The sequence below is a fragment of the Taudactylus pleione genome, unplaced genomic scaffold (genome assembly GCF_031769625.1).
Source record: "Taudactylus pleione unplaced genomic scaffold, aTauple2 ptg000138l, whole genome shotgun sequence".
NCBI classification, from domain to species: domain Eukaryota; kingdom Metazoa; phylum Chordata; class Amphibia; order Anura; family Myobatrachidae; genus Taudactylus; species Taudactylus pleione.
This window is the reverse complement of record NW_028284540.1, coordinates 11,490,102-11,516,164: the sequence shown is the minus strand read 5'-3', so window position 1 is coordinate 11,516,164 and position 26,063 is coordinate 11,490,102. Positions and strand designations below refer to the sequence as shown.

General features: G+C 44.7%; 1 protein-coding gene across 13 annotated transcripts in view; it reads right to left on the bottom strand.

The window, feature by feature from the left end:
- The window catches only part of CLASP1 (cytoplasmic linker associated protein 1), a 483,598-nt gene that overhangs the window by 23,585 nt on the left and 433,950 nt on the right, over nucleotides 1–26,063 (bottom strand). For all 13 annotated transcript variants that reach the window (XM_088473663.1, XM_088473650.1, XM_088473651.1 and 10 more), the window contains 4 exons: nucleotides 24,928–25,078; nucleotides 23,647–23,893; nucleotides 23,337–23,527; nucleotides 21,866–21,994 (listed from right to left, as the gene is read on the bottom strand). In XM_088473663.1, coding sequence (XP_088329789.1) covers nucleotides 21,866–21,994; nucleotides 23,337–23,527; nucleotides 23,647–23,893; nucleotides 24,928–25,078 — 718 coding nt within the window. The remainder of the gene's footprint in view (nucleotides 1–21,865; nucleotides 21,995–23,336; nucleotides 23,528–23,646; nucleotides 23,894–24,927; nucleotides 25,079–26,063) is intronic.

Below are 26,063 nucleotides of genomic sequence, written 5' to 3'. Positions count from 1 at the left end.
CGTTCTTATTTAGGTTAGTTAAAAAAATATAACTTAAGACATGGATGAATTATGGATATTAAATTAAATAAGAACATTTAGTGTAACACCAATTAATAACCGTTATTTTACACATTAGTTTTTCCTTAAGGTTTACCAAATCTAATCAGATTTGTACAGATTAAAAGTACCTGCACTAGTTTATTCTTTTATATACAAAAAGTGTTTTCAGAAGCACTAACACCAATATAAAACATTCTACACAGACTCATCAATAAAAGAGCAAGTCATTCAGGGGTACTCAATTAGCTGCGGGGTAAAATTGCAGCGCTGGAGCTATTCAATTAGTAAGGATTACCTCACGCTCGAGTCCCTGCAATCGGACTGAATGTAAAGTCCATGGAAAAAACATCAAATCCAGCTTGCACACGGGGAAAAATCCCCATTGATTCCTCAATTTACGTGGAATTAGTGTTTCTGCGCGCGCTTCCTGATATTTTGCCACGGGAAAAAGGCTACTTAATTGAATAGCCTTTCCCTGCACCGCAAGGATTTTGGAAGGCAATTAGTCGCAGGGTAAACCCTGAGGTTAAGTGAATACACCCCATTGTGACTGAATACTATCTCTGTCCCCATAGTTGGTATAGGGTGCCCGTAATGAACACTAAAAATATGAGGCTCTTAGGAGCATGTGGACTGGAACATTTACATAATAAATTATAAAGTGGATAATTTAGGCAGCACAGACTGTGTGAATGGACACATTTTCTCTGTAAAGCACTGCGAAATATGTGCGTGCTACAAATGTGTCCTCATACATCTAGCCTCCTTGAGTGTTAAAACAGCCCTTCTAATCGCGCCATGCTGTGGTGTGACACGGTAGCGCCGAGCGTCTTTTTGTCACAGCCACCGACACAGAATTTCACATGCAGATACAACCACAGATACACAGAGAATATAGGCATGCTGCATATCATTTTAATCAGCAGAAGCTGCTTGTGCTAGCTATTTGCATCACTGTGTGAATAAGACGCATTTGAAGGTAAAAAGTTGCACGAAAGATGCTCGGTGCTACTGAGGCACACAGAGCTTCTGCGTTATGGGTGGTGCGACTTGTAGCGCTTGGAGGATAGATGTATGTGGACACATCTGTATATAAATAACTGGTAATAAACTTAAGCTGGGTACACAATGGCCGACATATTGGCCAATCAATTGATCGGCCAATATATCGTGCCCCTGTCGGCCAGTGTGTACAGACGATATGTCTGTGAACAACGTCGTTCACAGACATAACGCATAGGCTGTGCTTCACAGCCAATGAACAGATATGTCTGCAGACATATCTGTCCATCGGCAGTCGATCGCCATTATACAGGGGTGCACAGAGGGGGGGAGCCGCGAGCGGGTACTAATTACCCGGGTCCGGCACAGCTCCCCATCCACTGCAGCCCAGCACACGCTGCTGTGTGCTGGGCTGCAGTGGGAGACTGTCCGAGGCTGCTAAAGCAACAGCCCGAGCAGTCTCCTATGCCAAAGTGAGGAGCGATCACGCTGATCGCGCCCCCCCATTACCTGTGCGCTGGGCTGAGGGACACACAGCGCCCCCCTCGTGGTCACGCCTTTCACGATTAGGCCACGCCCCCTACCAGCCCCCGGGACCCGCTGCAGCATGCAGATGATGGTCGTTCAGTGTGCATGTCAGTATATCTGTCAGGCGTGTACCCACCTTTAGTCTCAGAATTCCCTGACTTTGGGGCACTGCTGTAGATGTATAAATGATCAAAGGATTGCTGAATATTTAGGGGATTATTTAGTGTGTTTTCTGCATAGTAATATAATCTGTGTAATATGTTTAATCTTGTACTATAATTTGGGGAAGGACAACATGGGAAAAAAGCTGAACTGTGGCCAGATCCTGTCCTGGGAGAGTCTGCCAACTACCCTACCGAGTGAGTCCTCAGTAATGAGGAAACTCAGATGAGAGAACAGCTTGTGCACAGCCAGTATAAATAGCAAGCCCGGGACAATCCTATCTACAGTACACAAACAAATAAGACCAGCACTATGTACAATTGTGGTAGCAACAAACAGTGAGAATCCCTAAGTATAAACACTCCACTTGTCTGAGTTGTGGATCCTGCAAAATGCTGGAATTTAAGATGTTCCCTTAAGAAATCAGTATTGAAGATGACCAATTTTGGTAATTTACTTGACATATTGAGCAGTGCCCAAATGACTGGATATATTTTCCACAAGCATGTTAGTGATTATAGGGCAATACATTCTGTAAGTAGTTTTTCACATTAGTTCCCAGTGACTGCCTGCACAGGAATGTATCATTAAATATTAACCCACAACTAATCCTTCCCCCACCCCCCTGAAAGATGTAGACTTTACTGAACAGAGTTATATAGGTGCTGTTGCAAGAACAATGAAATAAATATTGTTATATAACCTTTGAAAGGTCACATCAAAAAAGCAACATGTTTGAGCTCTCTAAACACATAGAACACCACACAGTATACTGTATATACCACACAACATAGGAAGACACATAGTGTAGCACGGCCCTAACTGTGTGGAGTTTGTATATTTTCCCTGTGCTTGTGTGGGTTTCCTCTGTGTGCTCCGGTTTCCTTCCACACTCCAAAAATATACAGGTAGGTTAATTAGGTTTCAACTAAATTAACCCTAGTGTGTAAGTGTGTGTGCATGTGGTAGGGAAATTCCTCTGGGGCAGGGATTGTTATGGTCAAATATTCTTTGTAAAGCGCTGCGGAATAAGTGTGCGCTATATAAATAACTGGCAATAAACAAACTTTGTTTAAGGCACAAAATTATTAAAAATATTGTATAACATTACCTTCAGGCCCTGTGTATATGAAACATAAATGAACTTCATGTATGTACACAAACTTTGTTTGAGCCACAAGTATTGAAAATATTGTATAAAATGACCTGCAGGCTGTGTGTATAAGGTGTAAATGAAACACAATTGCTATCTGTATTTAAATGTTGTTACCATTCCCAAGATATTTCATTATGGTATGCCAATATTCCAAAACACACACACGTATACGTGTTATGAAAACCGCACTCCCTTGAATTTTAAGGGTGTCAGCTAAAACAATAAGAGTATCAGAGGGATACTGCTATAGCGATCAGTAGATGGATGTAACTGTTTCAAGCGACTAGCAAGTTTTCTATAAATTTTGTGTACAGAACCCCTTGCGGGTATGTGGTAAAGTGCAAAAGTGTATAAATAGTTCAAATTATATCAAGTAAAACACAGGTCTGAGCCACATCTATAACAGTGCAAGTACATGCATAAGTGTTTACACAATGTGAGTAAATAGTTTGATAAAAAAGTGAAAATATATAATGAAAAAATAGATAAAATATGGTAAATATTTGCCAACAATTTATTATGTAAAGAACACAAATCTAGCCCTGAAAGCAACCACAAATTAGCCAGTTCTTACTGGTTACCAACCAATTTTAATATACAAATGTGCCAAGTACACATACGATCATATATGATATTTAATACACTTGCATGAATAAAAATAAATATAAATAGTTATGATCAATTCATAGTGCATGGAGGACTAAAAGCAACAGTTTCATATGCAAATCTTGCCCTAAAGACAACCATAAGTTGGACAGCTCCTACCAGTTGCCAACTAATTTAAATATACAAAAGTGCCAAGTGAAATGCAAATATGCTTACAATCATAAATACGATGTGTAATACACTTGTAGAAATGAAAGATAAAAAATATATAAATAAGGTTGCACTCAATTCATAGCGAATAGAGGACTAAAAGCAACAATTTCATAGATTTTAAAAGTAATTATGAAAACATGGGATAAAAAAGTCAATTACCCTTAACTCTCTTTCTTCGTAGTCCATAGGGTGGTACTTGGAGGACAGGACACCAACAGCAAAGCTTTTTCCTGTCCCAGGATGAACCAGTCCTTCCCCCTATACCACGCCCACAGCCAACTCGGTTTCGTTAACAAGCCCAAGGCAAAAGCAGGATAAGAGAGAAGGAAGACTGGTACACAGAAAAATCACACACTCACACAGAGAAGGAAACAAGTAACCAAGAGAATAAACCCATAGAAGCTGTATGCGTCAGGGCAGGTGCCCTGTGGACCCTATGGACTTCTAAGAGAGAGTTAACGAGGGTAAGTTTTACCATAACTCTCCTTTTCTTCTTCAGGGTCAATAGGGCACCACAGGGAGACAATGGGTCTCATTCAGACCAGCTCGCAAGCGGGTCGGTGTTGAGGCCCTGCACACGCGCAGCGGGCGCACACATGCGCAAGCCCCGAAGCCAGAGAGAAATTCTCTCGCCCCGGGGTTCACTACAAAAGGGGTGGCTGTCGATGGTGATCGACAGCTCACACCGTTTTGTAGGCGGGGTGGGGGGGTGGCTGGCCAAACGGAGGCATTCCCGATGGAACACTTGCCGTTTGGGGTCGGCCCCACTGACATCACTCGTGATGTCAGTGGTGAGCTTCCGGCTCTAATAGAGCCGAAAGCTCACTGGGGCTTGCGGTAGACGAGACCCTACCACAGGGGTCTCATCGCAAGCCCCGATGGTCGGCTCTGAACATAGAAGCGGCCGCCCTCATTCAGAGCGAGCGGCTCTGAATGAGGTCCAATGTCCCAAAGCAGTTGTTCAAGGGTGGGGATGCTCCTGAGCTGAGAGGAGAACCCAGTGCCCAAAGGAAGGATCCTGAGAGGCAAATGTATCAAAGGCATGGAACCTAAGAAAGGTGTGGACAGAAGACCAAGTGGCCACCTAGCATAGTTGTTCGGCAGACATACCACGGCGGGCTGCCCACGAGGGACCCACAGTGCAAGTAGAATGAGCAGAGACTGTAGCCGGCACAAGAAGGCCAGTCTGCGTGTAAGCCTGTGAGATAGTCATGCAAAGCCATCTGGCCAGAGTCTGTTGCTAGATGGCCATCCTTTCTTATGGAATCCATATAGGATGAAGAGGGAATCCGATTTCCTGATGAAACTAGCATGGTCCACGTAGATCTTCAGAGCGTGGACCACATACAAAGAGGCCTCACCTGCTGGGAGGTCTGGTGATTGAAAGGCCGGAACCACAATTTCCTCATTGAGGTGGAAACGAGAGCCCACCTTGGGAAGGAAGCCAGGGCGTGTTCGAAGAACAGCCCTGTCAAGATGAAAGATTTGAAATGGGGAGCGACAGGAAAGCACCCCTAAGTCAGATACCCTACGGGCAGATGCTATAGCTAGAAGAAACAGAGTCTTCGCAGTGAGCCATTTGGCATCTACTGAATCCAGGGGCTCGAATGGAGGTACCTGACATTCATGGAGAACCACTGACAAATCCCACGAAGCCACAGGAGGGACAAAGGGAGGTTGTATACGTAAACCACCTTGCAGAAAGGTGTGAACATTCGGTAGAGGAACAATTCTGTGCTGGAACCAGATGGACAGAGCAGAGACATGCACCTTCAGGGAGGATAGGCGAAGTCCAACATCCAATCCAGCTTGCAGAAATGCAAGGATTCTAGAAATCCTAAAAACCTGAGGGACATAGTTCCTAGTAGCACACCACTGGAAATATGTATGCCACACTCGGTGATAAATCCTGGCAGAGGCCGGTTTACGCTCTCTGAGCATGGTCTGGACAACAGGGCTGGAAAACCCTTTAGACCTTAGGAGGGATGTCTCATCAGCCAAGCCGTTAAAGACAGACGGGCCAGGTCCACATGTAGACAGGGACCCATGGACAACAGGTCTGGTAGTAGAGGAAGTTGGAGAGGAAAGTCTATGAAGAGACTTTGAAGATCAGAGTACCAATGGCGTCTGGGCCTAGCCGGAGCTACCAACAGGACCGTGCCCTGTTCCTGCTTGAACTTCCAAAGAACTCGAGGCAGAGGGGAGACGGGAGGAAAGAGGTATGCCAAATGGAAGGTCCACTTCACAGATAATGCGTCCACGAAGGCAGCGGGTCCCTTGTCTTGGCCCCGTACACTGGAAGCTTGTGGTTGTGTCGTGAGGCCATGAAATCCATGTCTGGTAGATCCCATTTGTCCACCAGGAGCTGAAAAACTTTTGGATTGAGAGATCACTCCCCTGCATGCACATTGTGACGGCTGAGGAAATCCGCCTACCCGGGTGAACACTGCTGAGATGGCTGGGATATGGCTTTCGGCCCTTGTGAGAATGCGGGACACTTCTGCCATTGCTGGCCGACTTAGAGTGCCTCCTTGGTGATTGAGGTAGGCCACTGAAGTGGCATTGTCTGACTGTACTTGTACTGGCTTGCCCTGGAGAATATCCTGTGCCAGAGTGAGGTCTTTGCAAATGGCTCACAGTTCCAGTACGTTGATTGGTAAGACCACCCTTGGCTGGAGTCCAGCGCCACTGGAAGGAGTGCTGGCCAGTGACTGCGCCCCACCTGCTGAGGCTTGCATCCGTTGTGAGGAGTACTCAGTCCGAGAACCGAAAGGGGCGCCCCTTGTTTAGGTGGGACATCAATAGCCACCAGGATAGGGACAGGCGAACCTCTAGAGGCCTGTCATCTGGGACCTGATGAGATGAAGCAGTCCATTCCACCTGGAGAGGATCAGGTGTTGTAGGGGCCTGGAGTGAAATTGAGCGAACTACACCATGTCAAAGTTGGACACCATGGATACCAAGGTCTGCATTGCAGAGTGAATTGACACTCGGCGACTGTGGCGTAATCTGCGCACTCAGTGCTGTAATACAAAGACTCTCAACTGTCAGGAAGAGTCTCTGAACCTGAGAGTCCAGGAAGGCTCCCAAATGTACCATTCTTCAAGAAGGGGTCAGGGAAGACTTTTTTTCAGTTTATCAGCCATACTTGTAGAAAGGCAATGGTTACTTGTAGATGGCAGTGAAGAATTTCTGGGGAGCCTGCTAAGAGCAAGAGATCGTCCAAGCATGGGAGCAGTCTGATCCCCTGACGGCAAAGATAGGCCGCCATAACTGCCCTGATTTTGGTATAGACTCAAGGAGCTGTAGAAAGCCCAAAAGACAGTGCTTGAAATTGGTAATGTTGCTGTAGTACAGCAAACCGGAGATACTGCTGATGAGAAGGCGTTATAGTTACATGTAGGTAAGCATCTTGAATGTCCAGAGACACCATAAAGTCCCCAGACTCCATAGCCAGAACAATAGAGCATAGGGTTTCCATACGAAACCTGGGCACCCTGAAAAATTTGTTCAGAGACTTGAGAATGAGGAAAGGCCGATGAGACCCGTTGGGTTTTTGAACCAAGAAAAGGGTAGAATAATAGCACTTCCCTCTCTCTGTGATGAGGGGACTGGAATTATTACCCCCGAGAGTAGTAAGGACTGAATGGCCTTCTGGAGGAGCATGGCTTTGCTTGGGTTTGATGGAAGTCCTGTGCAAAAGAACTGCTGGGGGGGCCCGCCTCAGGAATGAGAGGGCGTATCTGTGGGAGACCACTTCTCTTACCCAGGCCTCTGAGGTGGTCTGATGCCAGAACTGGGCGAACTGAAGTCAGCCTCCCACTCTGGGAGATCCCAGGGAGAGGACCGCCCCGTCAGGCTGAGGGCTTGTCCTAAGATTTGGTAGGTGGAAGTCTAGTAGTCCTAGGTTTGGTTTGGTCCTAGGCTTGGGGGCCTTTGTGGATGCAGACTGCCGTGCTAAAGGACTGACCTTAAGCTTTTCCTTGGGGATGAAAGGACCGAAAGGATGACATCCGAGGATTCGTAGTAGATGCAAAGGGCAGGACACCGTCTTGGAAGCTGCCAAGGTAGTCACAATCTTGTCCAATTCTGGGCCAAACATGATCTACCCAGAAAAAGGCAGAGACTCCAAAGCCTTTTTAGAGTCCGAATCTGCTTTCCATGAGCAAAACCAAACAATACGGCGGGCTACCACGGAAGTAGCAGATGCGTTGGAAGCTAGGAGGCAAGTATCCAAAGCCGCCTCCCCTGACATTTCCCCGACGCCGGGAGACCTTCGATCGGGATGCTGGGCGCCACGAGCAGACAGCCACGGGGGTGGAGGGTATGGTTTAGGGCACCCGGGGGGGACTTAGGGTTAGGCTAGGGGGAGGGAGGGTTAGGTACCCCCGGCGGGGACTTAGGGTTAGGCACCCCCCTGGGGGCTTAGGTCTAGGCAGTGGGGAAGGGGGGGGTTAGGCACTTAGAGGGGGGATTAGGGTTAGGCATTTGGGGGGGGAGGTTAGTCTTAGGCACCCCTAAGGAGGGTTAGGGGGTTAGTCAATACTTACCTATCGACGATCGGGATTTCCAGCGCTGTCGGGCTTCCGCTGGATTCCAAATAGGAGGCTGCATCTCTAATGTGGGATATGTATGACAGCTGTTCCGTGGAAACATCAGAGGGAAATATATCTTCTAGGGCCTCTGCCCAACTCTCAATGGCTTATGCCACCCAGGCCGGAGCCCTGGCAGGACAAGTAATAGCTCCTGTAAGAGAGTATATAGACTTCAGGCAAGCTTTCATCCTTCTATCTGTAGTCTCCTTTGAGGAGGTTGCAGTGTGGATAGGCAAGGTAGCGTTCTTAACTAGGCGTATCACATGGGAATCCACTGCAGGGGGGAACTTCCCATTTAGTGCAATCAGTAGCCGGAAGAGGAAAAAGAAATCAAGCGTTTAGGCAGCTGAAACTTCTTACTAGGTATATTCCATGCTTCATACATATGATTAGGTAGCTTATCCAAGTGAGGAAACTCTGGCAAAACTACCTTCTGTCGCTTAAGTAGTGGCTCTTTTGCCCTAGGAGTGAGTCCTGTCTCTTCTATTTCAATAGATTTTACAGCTCTTACAAGTGCTGGTATATTCAATTTAGAGGGGGGCTCCTCTTCTCCCGAGGGGGAGTCAGACAGAGAGGTCTGCGTCTTCTGCCTCCCCTCATAACTCAGAATCTGATAGCTGGGTGGACTCTGAAGATAACACATCACGCTTAGTAGGTTTACTAGGTAATGGTCTCTACTTTTGCAGCATTTGTTGAAAGGCTGTAGAGGTAGCTGCTAGACACTGCACTGAGGTAGAAATTACGTCTACCCATGGGGGAGGCAAAGGATTCGCAGGGAGTACCTGCTGTGGCCATCCCATAGGGGAAGCTACCACAAGGACCGATAGGTGGTCCAAAATTTTTGCCAACACCTGTGAAAAGCAAGCCCAGGGGGGTCCTGAGGAGAGGATGCCGGGGCTGAGGGGCCAGGTGCTGTATAACAAGATGCACATAAACCATCTTGAATGAGATCCTCTCTAGCCATTTCTGCTAAACAGGACTTGCAAGATACCAGAGTGGGAACAGCAGGCTGCTTGTTATTCTTGCCCTCGCCAGACATAGCTGCAAGGATAATTGTAGCACACAATCTGGCACAGTGCTGTGAGCAACCCAGATATATGTACAATATGGCAGTGTAGTGCGCAACACAGATATACAATATGTGATAGCCCTCACAAATATAGGTAGATGTGATGTACAATAAACAACCTATACCTCTGTATTCCAGGGTTATAAATAAAGGGAAAGGTATATGATGACAATTTAACAAATAAACAGACAGCAGCGCTAGCACAAGTCATATACAATGCAGAGTATACAATACAACTGCAATGGGCACTAAATTCAACTACACAGACCGCAGTGGCTGGTAGGAAATAGCGCTGTACTACCTGGCCTTTGGGAGAGGTATACAGGGAGACCGGACCCAGCATTCCCGGAGACCTGAATACAGAAAATGGCTGCTGTGAGTCTCAGAGGGGAGGGTGAGGAAGGAGTAGTGGAATAGCGCCCTGAGCAACAGTGTCACCAGCAAAGCACCCCCACACCATCACCACCTCCTCCTCCATGCTTCACAGTGGGAACCACACATGCAGAAACCATCCGCTCACCTTCTCTGCGTCTCACAAAGACACGGCGGTTGGAACCAAAAATCTAAAATTAGGACTCATCAGACCAAAGTACAGATTTCCACTGGTCTAATGTCCATTCCTTGTGGTTCTTGGCCCAAACAATTCTCCTCTTCCTCAGTAGTGGCTTTTTAGCAGCAGTACGACCATGAAGGCCTGGTTCATGCAGTCTCCTCTGAACAGTTGATGTTGAGATTTGTCTGCTGCTTGAACTCTGTGAAGACTTTATGTGGTCTCTAATCTGCAGCAGAGGTAACTCTTAATCTTCCTTTCGGCAGTCCTCATGAGAGCCAGTTTCATCATAGCGTTTGATGGTTTTTGCAACTGTACTTGAGGATACATTCAAAGTTCTTGAAATTTTCCATATCGACTGACCTTCGTATCTTAAAGTAATGATGGACTGTCGTTTCTCTTTACTGAGTTGAGTGGTTGGTGCCATAATATGGATTACAACAGTAGTCAAATAGTGGTGTCCACTGTGTACTAACCCTACCTCTGCACAACACAACTGATTGTCTCAAACACATTAAGAAGGCAAGTAATTCCACAGATTGACTCTTGACAAGGCACACCTGTTAATTCAAAACCATTCCAGGAGACTACCTGATTGAGAGAATGCCAAGAGTGTGCAAAGCTGTCATCCAAGCAAAAGGGGGCTACTTTGAGGACTCTAAAATATAAAACATATTTTGATTTAACACTTTTTTTGTTTACAACATAATTCCATATGTGTTCTATCATAGTTTTGATGTCTTCAGTATTAATCTACTATGTTGAAAATTATTTAAATAAAAAACATTGAATGGCCAGGTGTGTCCAAACTTTTGACTGGTACTGTATATATTTTTTATGTCTCTTATGTCATATTTAGGTGAGGCTGTCTTCCATCACTTTTTACTTGCATTCTTTGTGATTCTAACTATTTTCAATCAATCATTTTTCATTTCATAATTTTGTTTTTCACCATATAACCATCTCTATCTACAGGAAGGAAAGGAGGGGTATTTAATAGCGATCTGGATTAAGGATGGCATTCACTATTTGGGCTCGTCTTGAAAAAGACCCAGCAAGAGTCAGAACACATGGGTACCATGCAATATCATTGGAGGTGACTGCGATTCTTGACGCAGCTCAGGAGTTAGAGGCCAACCTTTATTGTTCATGCACACTCAGAGCTGTCAGTCGCCAGTACTTGGCGCTAGCCGGTAATTATTATTGGTCAGCCACATACGGATATTGCATATAAATGCCACATATTTTGTGTGTTTTGTTTTTATGTACATGTTTTACTATTCTATCCTGTGTAATTAAATGGAATTATGCTATGTAAATGTTCTCCTCTATTTTTGAGTGACTTCCTGAGTAATCACTAACGTGTGGAGACATCCTACCTGAGAGGATTTCACGAACTGCTTATGAAACAGAAGTTGGGACAATTATCTGAATTTTGGGAGTGTTAAGGCATACCCTTACATTTGAAAGCGCTGGTGGATTGGTATTCATTATTTTGTGTGCATCTCTCTCTATCTGCTTATATACACATATCTCAACTATAAAAAATATTCATGGACATTTGCATATTTTATATTTAAAAAAAACTATATATTATTCACAAATTCTTACACATTGAACAACACAAAATGGCACATTAAAAATAATGTTAAACTGTCTTAAAATACACAAAAACAATTGACAAATGATTACAGATTTTTTGTTAAGTTGCTTTTTATTTAAAAAAAACAAAACAAAAAAAACACCAATTTAAGGATAAGGAGATTTTAAACACTGCATGAAATATTGATTTCTTTATGAATATTCTATTGTCAAGACTTCCTGGCCTTAACACTAGGTGCTATGTTTGGTAATGTCTACATTAGACTATGTGCTCACAATGTGATATCGTGAGCAATTTCCCTTGAACTCTCCCCAGCAGCTCCCCGGCACTCCAGTACACGATGTGCAGCAAAAGCTGCACGATGTGTTACAAGATGTATCGTGCACAATCTAAAGATTTGCCAATCTTTAGATTGTGCAGGATAGCAAACAGATGCTTGCACGGATCAGGGATATCCGTGATGCATGCATCTGTATGTAAAAAAATAAACACAGATGCTCGGACGGATCAGTGATATCCGTCTGTGCTGCTGTGTTTTAAAAAAAATGAAAGCCTGTGCGAAATAAAAAAAAAAAAATATTAAAAAAACAGCGTGCCCCCCCCCCCTCCCCCCCAAAGAGCAACCAGCACCGGGCATTAGTGGCCCAGTGCTGGTTGTGCAAAATACAGGGGGACAAACATAGGTGTCCCCCGTATTTAAGCACAACCAGCACCGGGCTAGTCAGAACCAGCCCTGTTTTCCAAAATACAGGGGACAAACAAAGTAGGGGTCCCCCGAATTTTGCACAATCAGCACTGGGCTCTGATCAGGTCCTGGTTCTGGAAATGCAGGGGAAAAAAATTAGTAGGGTCCCCCTGTATTTACCAGAACCAGCAACAAACTTTTTCTAGCGGGGGACTAATACCAGAGCCAGGGGATCCCTATCACCTGGTCCCCTGGGTGAAGCATTAAACCCTGACTGCTTGTCAGCCCAGGCCGGGGATCCGTGGTGAGCTGTAGCGTTATGGTAGTCTTACCTAGATAACTGTTTTTCATCGAGGTCCATAGGGTCCACAGGGATGCCATGGGGATATTATGGTTGTAAGACCACGCAAACAACAGTTAAAGCTTCTGCTCCCACAATGCCCCGTGTCCTTCCCCATATATACTCCGCCCCTAGTCTTAGGACTTCACTTTAGTTAACAAGCCTCAAGGCAGGAGAAGGAAAGAGGAGAAGGAAGTACAATCGTACACTAGAAACACTCTTACATAAGATGAGGGAATCGGTGACCGAAAGAATATAACCCAATGAAGCCATGTGTGTCAGGGTGGGTGCCCTGTGGACCCTATGGACCTCAAAGAAAAGGAGTTATCTAGGTAAGTCTACAATAACTCTAATTTTCATTTTCGGGGTCCATAGGGATCCACAGGGATAACATGGGAGATGTCCTAAAGCAGTTCCCCTAGGGTGGGAGACGCTCCTGAGTAGAAAGGAGAACTCGTCTCCCAAAGGAAGCATCCTGAGAGGCAAATGTATCAAAGGCATAAAACCTAAGAAGTGTGGACAGAAGACCACTTGGCTGCCTTGCACAACTGTTCAGCGGAGGCACCACAACTAAATGCCCACGATGGCCCTACAGACCGAGTAGAATGTGCTGTCACCGTGCCTGGGACAGAAAGATCAGCCTGTGTGTACACCTGAGAGATAGTCATGCATTGCCATCTCGCCAGAGTCTGCTTATTAGCTGGCCATCCTCGTTTATGAAAACCATACAATACAAAAAGAGCATCTGATTTCTAACAGAGTTTGTACGCTCCACATAGATACGGAGAGCACGAACTACATCCAGGGAGGCTTCACCTACAGAAAGGTCTGGAGCCTGAAAAGCTGAAACAATTATTTCTTCATTAACATGAAAACGGGACACTACCTTAGGAAGGATACCCTCCCTTGTACGAAGAACAGCTTTATCCTGGTGAAAAATCAAAAATGGGGAGCAACAAGAGAGCGCTGCCAAATCAGAGACTCTGTGAGCAGAATAAATGGCAAGCAGAAAAAGTGTCTTCTAACCGGGATACGTTTAGGAAGCCGGCGGCTGCAATCCCGACCGCCAGCTTCTCGAATCCTCTATCCTGCCTAGGGTTAAGATTTTAGACACCTGTCATTTTCCCAACGCCGGGAGACAGGCGCCCGGCATCCCGATTGAAGGGATGTCGGGCACCGCGAGCGGACAGCCAAAGGGCTTTAGGTTTAGGGCACCCGGAAGGGAATTAGGGTTAGGCACCCCCCCGGGAGGGTTAGGCTAGTGGGAGGAAGGGTTAGGGTTAGGCACCCCCGGGGGGGGACTTAGGGTTAGGCACCCCCCCGGGTGACTTAGGTTTAGGCAGCGGGGAAGGGGAGGTTAGGGTTAGGCACTTGGGGGGGGGGGGGGAGGTTAGGGTTACGCACCCCTAAGGAGGGTTAGGGGGGTTGGTTAGGTTAGTTTATACTTACCTTAGGGACGATCGGGATTTCCAGCGCTGTCGGGCTTCAGCTGCCGGGCTCTGCTGTTTTGTTGGGCTACCGCAGCCAGGAATCGCACTGTCCCTCATGCGGCAGCCGGGATACCATACCGAATGCCTTCTAACCACTTCAAATCCACAGAGTCTAAATGTTCAAATGGGGAAGTTTGTAGTCCCTTAAGAACCAATGACAAATCATACGGTGCTATCGGTGGAACAAAAGGAGGCTGAATTCGCAAAACTCCTTGGAAAAAAATTCTAACATCTGGTATTGAAGCAATCTTCTTCTGAAACCAGACTGACAGTGCATAAACCTGCACTCTCAAAGTGGCCAGACGTAGACCTTTGTCTAATCCTAAACAAACAGATCCTAAAAATCTAATTTAGGCGCAATACTAAATGAAAACAAAATATCACAGGTGTTTATCCTAATATCAGCTCCCAATAAGTATTCTGGAGATACTAAATAATGCACAATATTAAAGGACCGGAAAGGCAGATAGAGAGCGCTTGACCAATTATTTAATATGATTATTTAAACAAAAATATCACAAGGTTTATAAAAATCATACATATAATAAAGGCTAAAAATTCAATACATTCATTCTGATGAAACTGTTAGATTGTGAGAACAGAGAAACTCGTTAAGGGACTCTAAGCAGGAATTCCAATACCGGAATCCTGCAGTGAAGACGCTGATGGAATAGGCAATGTAGCATTTCTAATTAAATGTGTTACATGAGCATCCACAGTAGGAGGTACCTCCCATTTAGTACATACAGAAGGTGGAAACGGATACAATGATGTTACTCTTTTAGTCACATAAAACTGTTTATCAGGGTTAGCTCATATCTCCTCGATAAGCTCTGAAAGCTGATCAGATACAGGGAACTGCGTTTTGACCATCTTCCGGTGGTGATTACATTTTGGAGCCTTCTTACTATGAGCTGGTTCATCGTCCTGAATATCTTGGACTGATTTATCCGCCCTTACCAAAGAAGGAACATCCACTGTGGGCGATGATCCTCCTCCCCCAGAGCTAGATCCTGGAGATGAAGCCTGTGCATCATCTGATTCTCCTGATGTGTCTGAATCCATATGTTGGGCAGACTGACAAAAAGATAACTTGCGTTTAGGTGCTTTGGTCATGACCGGTCTGTTATCAACATCAGATGGTGCCATACTAGACAGGCCATAAACATCCTTCCATGAAGGATGCATAGGAGGTGCAAACATAGTATACTGTGGACACCCCATCCAAGGAGGCATCGTAGGAGCAGCCATACAATCCACAACCTTCATCATAACCTGGGACACAGAGGAGACCCAAGATGGTTTTTGTCCAGGGACAGGTAAACTGGATTGGTGAGGTGAATCTATATAACAGACAACACGCAAACCATCCTTTATGTCCTGAGAGGACACATAAGTCGTACATGACTTACATGGAACCAGCACAGGCTGCTCCTCCTCCTGTTTCCCTTTATCTTTTGACATGGTCAATAAAGGCAATAATTGCAATGTTATAAGACAGCCTTCACAAAATCTCAATTGAATGTGAAGTACTCAGAACGAAACCTCCACCCCAAGAGGATGGAGAGACAACAGAAATAGTTATAATTGACAGATTTTAGAAATAAAAGACAGTGTCAATCAGCAGCTAGCAAACAGTCTCAAACAATGCATATGTAATAAAATTACAAATGGTTCTAAATCAACTACAGCACCGCAAAGGAGTGGTAGGACATAGAGCACCATATACCTTAACCAAGGGAGACATATACAGGGAGACTGACCCAGACCCTCCTGAGACCACAGCTACAGGGCGCACTGAGCGTGGACCGCGAGTGTCTCATATACACGTGGAGGGTAGGTAGAGCAACCCAGACGCGTGAAACCCTTTGTAGGGACTGCGTCTGGGTCAGGGGGAGGAGCTGCCTAGGGAGCGCTTAACTCCCCTAGGCTGTGTTAACCAGCCGGGTACGCTGGCTTCATGGCAGCAGATGCGTCTGCTGCCAATCCCCGCGGTCAGACGTTAAGGCCTTGGCTGGTGTAGTGAGGACACGGACAATCCCAGGTCCTGACAGCAGCAGCATCTGATGCGTCTCTGACACCAAAAGCAAGGATTGCAAAACGACAATTCCTCGTAAGCAAGGAATCGCCTTACCGACATCTCCGAACATCCGATGCAGTCCAGGTCGCAGCATTGCTGCTAGCTAAGCTCAGCCGTGACCCACCAAAATCACCAGCACAATTACTGATGTTGCGGCCTGGCGGAGGTAGAAGGAGTCGCATTATCTGCGTCTGAATATAGGCGCTGAGTACTGCTGACTCAAACATAAGAAAATAAAATAAAACATAAAAGCTTAGGACTGCCAAAGCAGCCCCCTCTTACAAAGATGAGTAAAATACGCGAGCCACCGGACAATAGTACCGTCCTCTAAGGACGGTACTTCCCGAATGAGAGCTCAGTGCAGGATTTCACTATGGAAACCCCGGTGCTGAGCGCTCATTGGCTGAAAGAGGCGAGCCTTCCGCCTCTCAGTCAATGAGACGTTCCCACTATTGAAGTCAATGGTGAGAACCGCAAAGGTAACAATAGGAGACAGCGAGTATGGATATATATTTTTTTTACAGGTACCCTATGGATTCCTACTGGACAAGGGGACGTGATGGCTTTAGGGATACATAGGTGAGTATGTTGCTTTTGCTGTGGAACTACAGGTACCAGTGGGCCCGTAATGCCACGCATGCTGGTACTTGTGGTTCCAAGTACCTGTAGTTCCACAGCAAAAGACAATAGTTTCAACACTTTCAAATGCACTATTCTACATAATCAACCCGGCACCCACCGCCTAGGTGTGCCGGGGATAGCCCTGGGCTATCAGCCTAGGCCTGGGGTGCCCTGGAGAGGGGGACCCCAACTCCCGGAATCGGTATGAATTACCACTGGACCCCTGGCCGGCGGTTCAAATCCCGACAGCGCCTGGCCGGCATAGGAAGAAATCCTGATCGTCCCTAGGTAAGTATTCACTAACCTACTCTACCCCCTAACCCTCCTTTAGGGTGCCTAACCCTAACCTTCCCCCCCTGTGCCTAACCCTAATCCCCCCTCTAAGTGTCTAAACCTAGCCCCCCCTTCCCCGACGCCTAAACCTAAGTCCCCCGGGGGGTGCCTAACCCTAACCTACCACCGGGGGTGCCTAACCCTCCATCCCCCTAGCCTAACCCTAACATCCCGGGGGGGTGCCTAACCCTAAGTCCCCCCCTGGGAGCTGTAAACCTAACCCTCCCCCCCACGGCTGTCCGCTGCGGCGCTCGGCATCCGCTCGATTGGGATGCCGGGCGCCGGTCTCCCGACGTCGGTCAAATGACAGGCATCTAGATTTAGACACCTGTCATTCGTCCCTAGTCAGGATAACAATGTCTGGAAGCCGGCGGTCGGCTTCCTGAACGTATACCCAACACCCCAGGGATCCCCGGCCTGGGCTGACTAGCGGTCAGGGTTAATGCTTTGGCTGGGGGACCCGGTGAAAGGGTACCCCTGGCATTAGCCCCCCGCTAGAAAAAGTTTGGTAAATACAGGGGTTACCCTACACAGTTTTCCCCTGTATTTCCAAAACCGGATCAGTGCCTGGTGCTGGTTGTGCCCTATGTCATTTGTCCCCTGTATTTTGCACAACCAGCACTGGGTCACTAAGCCCGGGGCTGGTTGCTCTTTTTTGGGGGGCGGGGAGGGGCACTGCAGTTTTTATTTTTTTTCACAGGTTCTTCATTTTTTAGACACAGATGCACGGACGGAGATCCATCTCCCTGATCATCCATCGTATCTCCCTGATCCATGCCTGCAAGCATCGTATGCGGATCCGAACGACATATCATACAGGCATAACCACTGCCGTAGGCAAGATCTGAAGATGCGATGTACGACCCTTGGGGATCTGCATTGTGATCATGAGTGGACACTCACGATTTGGACATTTTTTACACGATTGATCCGATGCATTGGAATCGGGCAAATCGTGTAAACTATCGTCTAGTGTGTACGCACCTTAACACTGCAAATCATCCAAATCAGAAAATGCCTATTTTCTTGTTGAATCAGATTATTATGAGGGTGAGTCTATGCTTCAGGGGTTGAAAACATTTGAATGTAAATGCAGAGATGGACGAAGCAAAACAAAGAACCATGGAGATAAACTTACTGGTGATTGCAAAAGACCTTTTGACTTAGGAACAGATTTATATTCCAGCAGTACCGGGACAAAAAGATAGGTACTCCAATCCCAAAATCATTTTGTAACCCTGGGATTTCAAGCTCTAATCGTGCGATTGGGATTAAGGGAAAAAACGGTAATAAAAACATTATTATTTCTAAAAGTAGTTTTATTTTTTCTCCACCTGTCCTCCCTGCCATCCATCTCCCCTGTCCAAATCCACAGTGTGTTCTGAACCCCATAATACCCAGTACTTAATTATAATACTGGGTATTTTTGGGACTCAAAAATGTCCAGGATCCCAGTATTGGAATCTCTACCCAAAGCACACAGCAAAAGGCATAATGGAGTGGCTTAACACAAGGGACTCAGTCACAACACATTAAGAATCTGTGCAATGATTCAAAATCGCATTTCCCCAAGCTAAGATGTCAAAATCGTATTTCCCCAAGCTAAGATGTCAAAATCGCATTTCCCCAAGCTAAGATGCCAAAATCGCATTTCCCCAAGCTAAGATGAAGAGCTCAGTCATAGAGCTGTAACTGAAGATACTTCTACCAAGTATTATAAGAAGGGGTATATATTTACCTAATCAATTATTGCCTGTATTTATTTATGTAACTCAATAACACATGGGACAAATATGTTGCTTATACCCTTTTCACCCAAGAATTTGACCAGGGAAATTGCTGGGTAAACGGGGTTGCATATCGGTGTGAAAGGGTCAACCCGGGTTGTGTGTGCCCGATCTATTGCCAGTGTTATTTTTGGGACCGCTCCGTATACGCTGTGGTGTGAAAGGGGGGACCAGGGATATGTTGCAAACTGCTCAATGGCAGATCAGAAGCGGTGAAGCATGCTCTGACATCACCATGGAGGCAATTGTGGACAAGATAAAGGCTCTCGTCCATAATGGTATCGAGTATTAGCTCCCTTAGCCATAAATTGCGCCCTTCTTCTCCGGAAACATCACGGTGCAAGGTAGAACAATGTAACAAGCTGCATCAAGCTCTCAATTGCCGTTTGTAACAGCAGTAATCGGCAAACACACAGGAACTCTGGGCTACACATTAGTAACTCGTCAACCATGATTAAAGCAATGCAGTGGGCAATCACCACCCACTTTTCATGTCTCATCTTTGTTAGCCTGTAGCGTCCACTTTTAATGACTCACACTAGTTTTGCAAGGCAGCCACAGGTGCAGTATGAAAGGCGACAACCCGGGAATAACCCGGCTCTAACGTGTAGTGTGAAAGGGGTATGAACAGAGCTGTAACACAGGTTGAAACAGTGTTCATTAACCTAGCTTGGACCCAGGATTTTGGTGAGAACCCAGTATAAGAGAGGAAATATTAAGAGAAAAAAAAACACTCAGTAAGCAGATACAAATGGAAATTACATGGATCTGTAGTTTCTTTAAGTTTCAATTTTAAGATAAAGAAAAAAACTTTAGAATTGTCTTTTAAATTGATAATATAGTGTTTGTGTGTCAGTCAGCAGTAAGAATCTGCCAATAATTCCATTTCGATTCCTTGCTGGAAAAAATAAATCCCAAAATGTGAAAAATGCCATAGGTAGGGGCAAATTGACTTCTTTATTTTTTAAAGACACTGTCTTGTGTTTTGTATCTATACCTCTATGAATACATGTAGAGTTTTACAAATACAGCCTTGCTCTGCAGAGGGTTAATTCATTGTAAAGTACAAGGGAGCCATTCATTCAGGCTTCAACAGTTTTCTTGGGCAGATTGTTAATAAGTAAGCGGACATCACTTGCTCTACAGCTTTTGGGACACAGCAGCTCACACAGAGGAAAATAGTATACAGTGTGTGGTTCTGCACGATTTTTCAGAAACTTCACAATATACTTAGAATGGAGAGATTGTAGTGAGGTGGCAGTAAAACATCTGTAACCAGACACAAATCTGTGCCCCAGCAAGGGTATAGAAGTGATATAGTACCACATTTGTATGTGTTGTAGAAGTGCTCTGTATAATATGTTACACTGCATACGCCTCAACTACAAAACAGCATTTAGCTGTAACACTCCGCTAAGGAAAAAGACCATGCTCAGTGCATGTATAGAATTGTGTTATCCTCTATTTAAGTCAAACAAACACACCGGAGAGAGACAGTTTGTGGGCTGAATCAATATATAAAGTTCCAACTAAAGTACAAAGTACAAATGTGCTGCCTACCCTGTGTGCAAGTGGTAGGTACAAAATGTTTTCCTCCCCTGTGTGCAGGTGACAGGTGCACTTCAAGTCTAACAAGAAATTACCTCAACAAGAACTTATCAATTAGATCACTGCATATTTGAAATTGTCAAAGGCTAAAAAAATGAGAGACAGACTTGTAATAAGTTCTGTGAAATGAAAGACGGCAGCTCTGTATCATTTTGTTCCATTTAAGATACAGATGTGCACTCATGTTCCTGCATGTAATATTACAGCCTAGAATGGAAAAGATTTACTATGAATCTAGTCCTGGCAGGGAGTCAAATGACTTATGTAATATACTGAGTTTGCGTCACAGAAGAAGCAGAACAGAATGTCTCCTGGAATCCGGTCAGGCAATCTAACCACCTGACTCTTCACCTGGAAGACAGAACATCTCTGTCCAATAGAAATGGCACGAAACTGATAAGGGTTTAGGGGTTAATACATTATACGAAGGATATAGTTTTATTGAATGTTTAGGATCTTGCATACTCCAGGATAGAGGCTAGCTATCCACTCTAAAGTTGAATAATTTAACCCATTCACAGACAACCTGATGCCTCTGGGAATACTATGAGGGGTATCCAATTAACCCCAATATTATTCCTGGGGCGAAAAACGGGGATTGTTCGCTGATAATCCCTGTTTTTCGAAAATTTTTCCCCCCCCCCATATCCTAATATTTTGGACATGTGATAAGCTCACAAAACCTATGTGTTCTCTCCATTGCAGGGGTGAAAGAACCAATTTTCGGGACACATCCCGAAAAAAAGCCACTATAAGTGCCGGCGTCGGGCGGCACTTCGGGGCTAATTGGATAGCCCTGCGACGATCCATTAGCAGCGATGCTAATTGTATACCGGTCTATTGATTAGTTCCAATGTTTGGGGCTGTGGTCCTCCATACACAATCTCCACTCTTCCCAGGACAGATCCATATTTTCCTATTAATACACTGCAGGCAAAGAGGAGTGACTTAATGAAAAATGACAGGGCAAACACAGACATGGGTGTGGCTTCATCAGTAACATGACCAACCCACTTGGATTTACAGGAAAGCTAAAAAATTTTTTATAAATCTTAGCAGCAGCTTGGGAAGTTATGGCCTTTTTGATGGGGAGGGGATGGGAACACAGTATTACTACAAGCAGTTAATGTCATAGCAAAACATAGCAGCCATGTTCTATTGCAGGATAATTATGGTGGTACTTATTCCTGTTCTGAAGCTTTGAGTTACTGCTGTTATGAGACAGAGATACAGGAAACCGTTATAAAGGTGTTATACAGTGAATGTGCTCATCCTAGCTTAATACCTATAAACAGAAGAGTGGCCCCAGGGACCAATAGCCACATTTCCCTCAATAACCAGCCCTCCCCTTAATAGACTAGCCCTACACACACACATTGTACAGAGCTAATTTACCTCTTTGTGGGAATCCTTGTGAGCCTCAAGTGTCTTCATGATCGTCAGCTCAGCATAATTTTTAAATCTGGCTGGCTGGTTCCGCAAAATTTCCCGCAGTACTCTTAACGCCAAGGCTCGAATTGCATACTGGAAAAAAAATATACTGACAATATCCACTAGTTGTTGAAGCAAAATATCACCACACACAGTCCAGGGAAGCTAAATCATAAAGCAAATATTAAAGAACAGCATGAAGACAACCCTACCACATATTTTTAACATTTCATGTGAAATTATCTTAAAATACCACTAAACCTTAATAGGAGTTGTCACCAAAAAAACACTAATACTGTTCCCAAAAACAGTAAATAAGTAAAACGTCCCATACTAGACATTTACTCTGTAGATGAGTGCAACCTACTGCTCTCTGTAATCAGTCATTTTAAACAAAGGGTACAGCTGGCCATCCACTATACAATTTTCTGTCACATATCTGTCCATTCTGGCTGGTTGGAATGAAAACCTGGTAATGTATGGGAGCAAATGACAGTCGATCATATGATTTTAAACACTGAGGACAAATAAAATTGTTCAAATTGGTTACATTTGTGTGTTTTAACCAATTTGTCCGAACAACCATTTTTGGCTATTTTCCAGTGTTTGTGAGCATATGGACGATTGTCATTTGCTCCCATACATTACCAGGTTTTCATTCCAACCAGCCAGATTGGACAGATATCTGACAGAAAATTGTATAATGGATGGCCAGCTTAAGTCAACAGACTTAGAGACATTTAACACTCAATGGGGTAGATGTATGAAGCCCAGAAACGGTATCAGCGCACGTTAAGTGCGCTGATACCGTTTCTCCCCGATGTATGATCGGGGGTCTGGGCGGTAAATGACAGGGGCGCTATGTGCCCCTGTCATTATCGGCGCTATCTACAAGATAGCAGTGCCGACAGCCTGGGCTATGTACGAACGGTCAGATCGTCTGACCGTTCGGCCGGCTGTAGCTGTTATCGACAGCTACAGCCTGGCGCTAGCCTATACCCACAGCAGGGACAGCGCTGTCCCTGCTGTGACGGCTACCGGCTCCAGGGCTGCACGCGGGGATCTCGCGATACTTGCGAGATCCCGCGCATGCTCATTGGAGCCGTCCGGGCCTGACACACATCGCATCAGCACTAGGCTGATGCGATGTGGTCTGTAGCGGGTAGCGCCGGAGGGAGGAGTTAACGCTCCCCCTCTCCGGCCGGTGAGATGTTCACACACACTCGGTAAAGAGGCGAAGCAGGAAGCGTTATAGCGGCACTTAACGTGCCACTATAATACATCTACCCCAATATGTGTTTAAGAAGTTCACCAACAACTTTCATGTCGGTGATCACGCCTACTCTTTCACTGTGAAATGTAATTCACATTGGGCCCTGGAAGGATATTTGGTTTACATTTAAAAAAAAAAAAAAAGATGAGAGGAAGATCTTACATCTTTGTCCCCCAGAGTCTCCAGCAAGAGAAGGAGAATAGTTTTGAAATGCTCCTCCCAAACTCCAAGGTTGTCTTCTCGTGTTATTTTCAGTAGCTCACAAAGGGCTCCTTTTCTCTCCTCAACCCGTTCATTGTGATTGGACAGTTCCTTCAAAAGGTCAGCGACCAGGTCAGAGTGGTCAATGGGAACTGTAAGATACATGAGTTGTAAAATATATTGAAGAAAAAGTAAAGATTATATATCCAATAATAAAAAACCTACTAAGTTGTGGAGGCCAACAGAAAAAAAAAATCTGGAGGCAACAAACCATCACGCAGCTGGTCCATATCGTCATCAAAGACGGCTTCCTTCAGAGCAGTTTTATCATAGCTATTTATTGAGTCAGAATAAGGGTAAGGGTTGTACTCTCGTCCACGTGGCCCACTGAAAGCACGAGGTGGTTGAGTATTTAGCAATGAAGTTTTGTTATCTAATGCCATCCGTCCTCCTTCCACCATGTCAGAACCTCCACGGAGGTCACCCACAGGAGATGCCATTCCAGCCTCTCGGGAGACCTGTAATGAGAATGAATGCATTATAAAATCATCATACTTCAAACTTTAAAAAACTTTGTATGAAGACCTGTAGGGTTGTAGCAGGCTAATAAAGTAGCACCAGATGCAGTGGTAGATGTGATCCTTACTGATTCTCACTAAATGACTGGCATTTCCAGAAAATCATGAACATCTTAAACTGAAACAGATGACTGCTTTTCCAATGTCAGAATGCACATTCAAAAAATTCATATATAGAATAGTGGCTTGCTTTCAATCATCATTATTAGTATTATTACAGCATATGTATATAATGGCAGGAAATCATATTTACAATTGTAGATAAAATGGAAAAAAGGCTTACTAGAGTAAAAAATGAAACGCCACAAAAAATATCCAATATTGAATTAATTAAACAATTGTGTATCAACAGCCAGTCATTTTAAGTTCTTAAAATACAAAATATTTAGTAGACTCCCTCCAAATGCACTGCTGGTTTCCTCTGGCTTTAGGAGTCTTAGGGGGCTACCTAGCATGTGAATAGTATTGTGTGGGGGGTGTCATGAAATCTCTAATAGCAAGCAGCAAAAACACAAGGTGTTATGTAACAGGTTAGCATGAGTATGCTGATTACAATGATACAATATTATTACAGGTCATGCAAAAAGAACCATATATGAGAAAAAGAAAACATAGTACTAGACAAAATAAACAAAATCCACTTGAGAAATCTGCACAGTCCTTTGGTCTTTATATACAGAATATTCATAATGCTAAGCAAACCTAGTGACAAAGTCTGGTGTGACAAAGCGTGTAGCCTAGCACATACGAAAGCCAGCAAGCAGCTGGTAATGTATGCTTCTAGCTACTTAAGTCAAGTTTCTGACTTTGATGTGTATTTAAGGATTTTTCCTGCTTGCATTCCACTCTGGCTTCTATAGACTTTTTAAATGTTATGAGTAATTGTATGAAGTGCACTGTATAAATCGTTATATTACAAAAACAGCATTATAAATCATTCCTAAAGATGTGTGGCCATTTCTGCTGCCTCTTACCAGGTCACCGTCTTTCCTTCCATCCCGTTTAACTGGCTCATTAAGATCCTCTTGGCTGCGGAAGCTAAATTTCTCAATGGCTTCAGTGACGCCACGAAGGGAGCTGTAGATTTCATCGGAATTCAGGTTTTCTGTGTCATAATCCAGCAAGCTGCAAGTAAAACACCAGAAAGTTTAAAGCAGGCACAAGTACATATCACCTATGGCTCTTCCATGTTGCTAAAAGCATTATGAAATAAGACAGGTGACAAGTCCAGACCAGTACACCATACCCATCCAATAAATGCTAAAACTGTATTAGGTAACAATGCTGGTTTCAGTGAATTAATATACCCTTGTATGGGTGGATGGTGCATATGGTAATTAGTCAAATCAAAGACTAAAAGTCCATTAAGTAACAAAATTCATTATAAGATTAACTGCAGGGACGGATTAACGTATGTGGGGGCCCCAGGACAACAAATTTATGAAAACTGTCAATAAAATATGCTGGTGAAGTTATTATAAACTATAATGTGTAAATACTCCCAGCACCATAAATATATGTAAAAACCATGTAGTGCACCCAGTACACATTATGCCACACAGAGCAGAAAACCCTCTGCACATATGCCATAGTGCCCCAAATGCTGGTGGTGCAGCTATATGTCGGGGGCCCCCAGTGTGTGGGGACCCCTGTGCGACCGCCCCGACTGCCCTGTTGTTAATCTGGAATGATTAACTGGTGATGTAAGATACCAAATTACTAAACTTTTCCAAATCAAAGAATTAAATATCAAGCACAAGTTACTGTATGAAGGAACATTCTGAAATTTATGGACAGGGATTTCACACCCGCAGCTCCCAGACTGTTGGTACACATACTGTATGTATGAATCAAACTACTTGTTAAAGGTTTGATCAAATAATTTTTACATGTTCTATTATTTACTCAAAGGAATAGAAACCTGTTTTATGGGAAAATCTTTAAAGAAATTAGAAGCATCCACTGTGAAGGATCAGTTAAATAAGTAGTTGGGTTGGGTATGTAATCCCGGCGGCTGCATAGCCGCCGGGTGAAATGCCGACGCCGGAAGACCGAACAGTTAGAATCCCGACGGAGAAGGTAAGTACCTTATCCCTACCCTCTCCCCCCC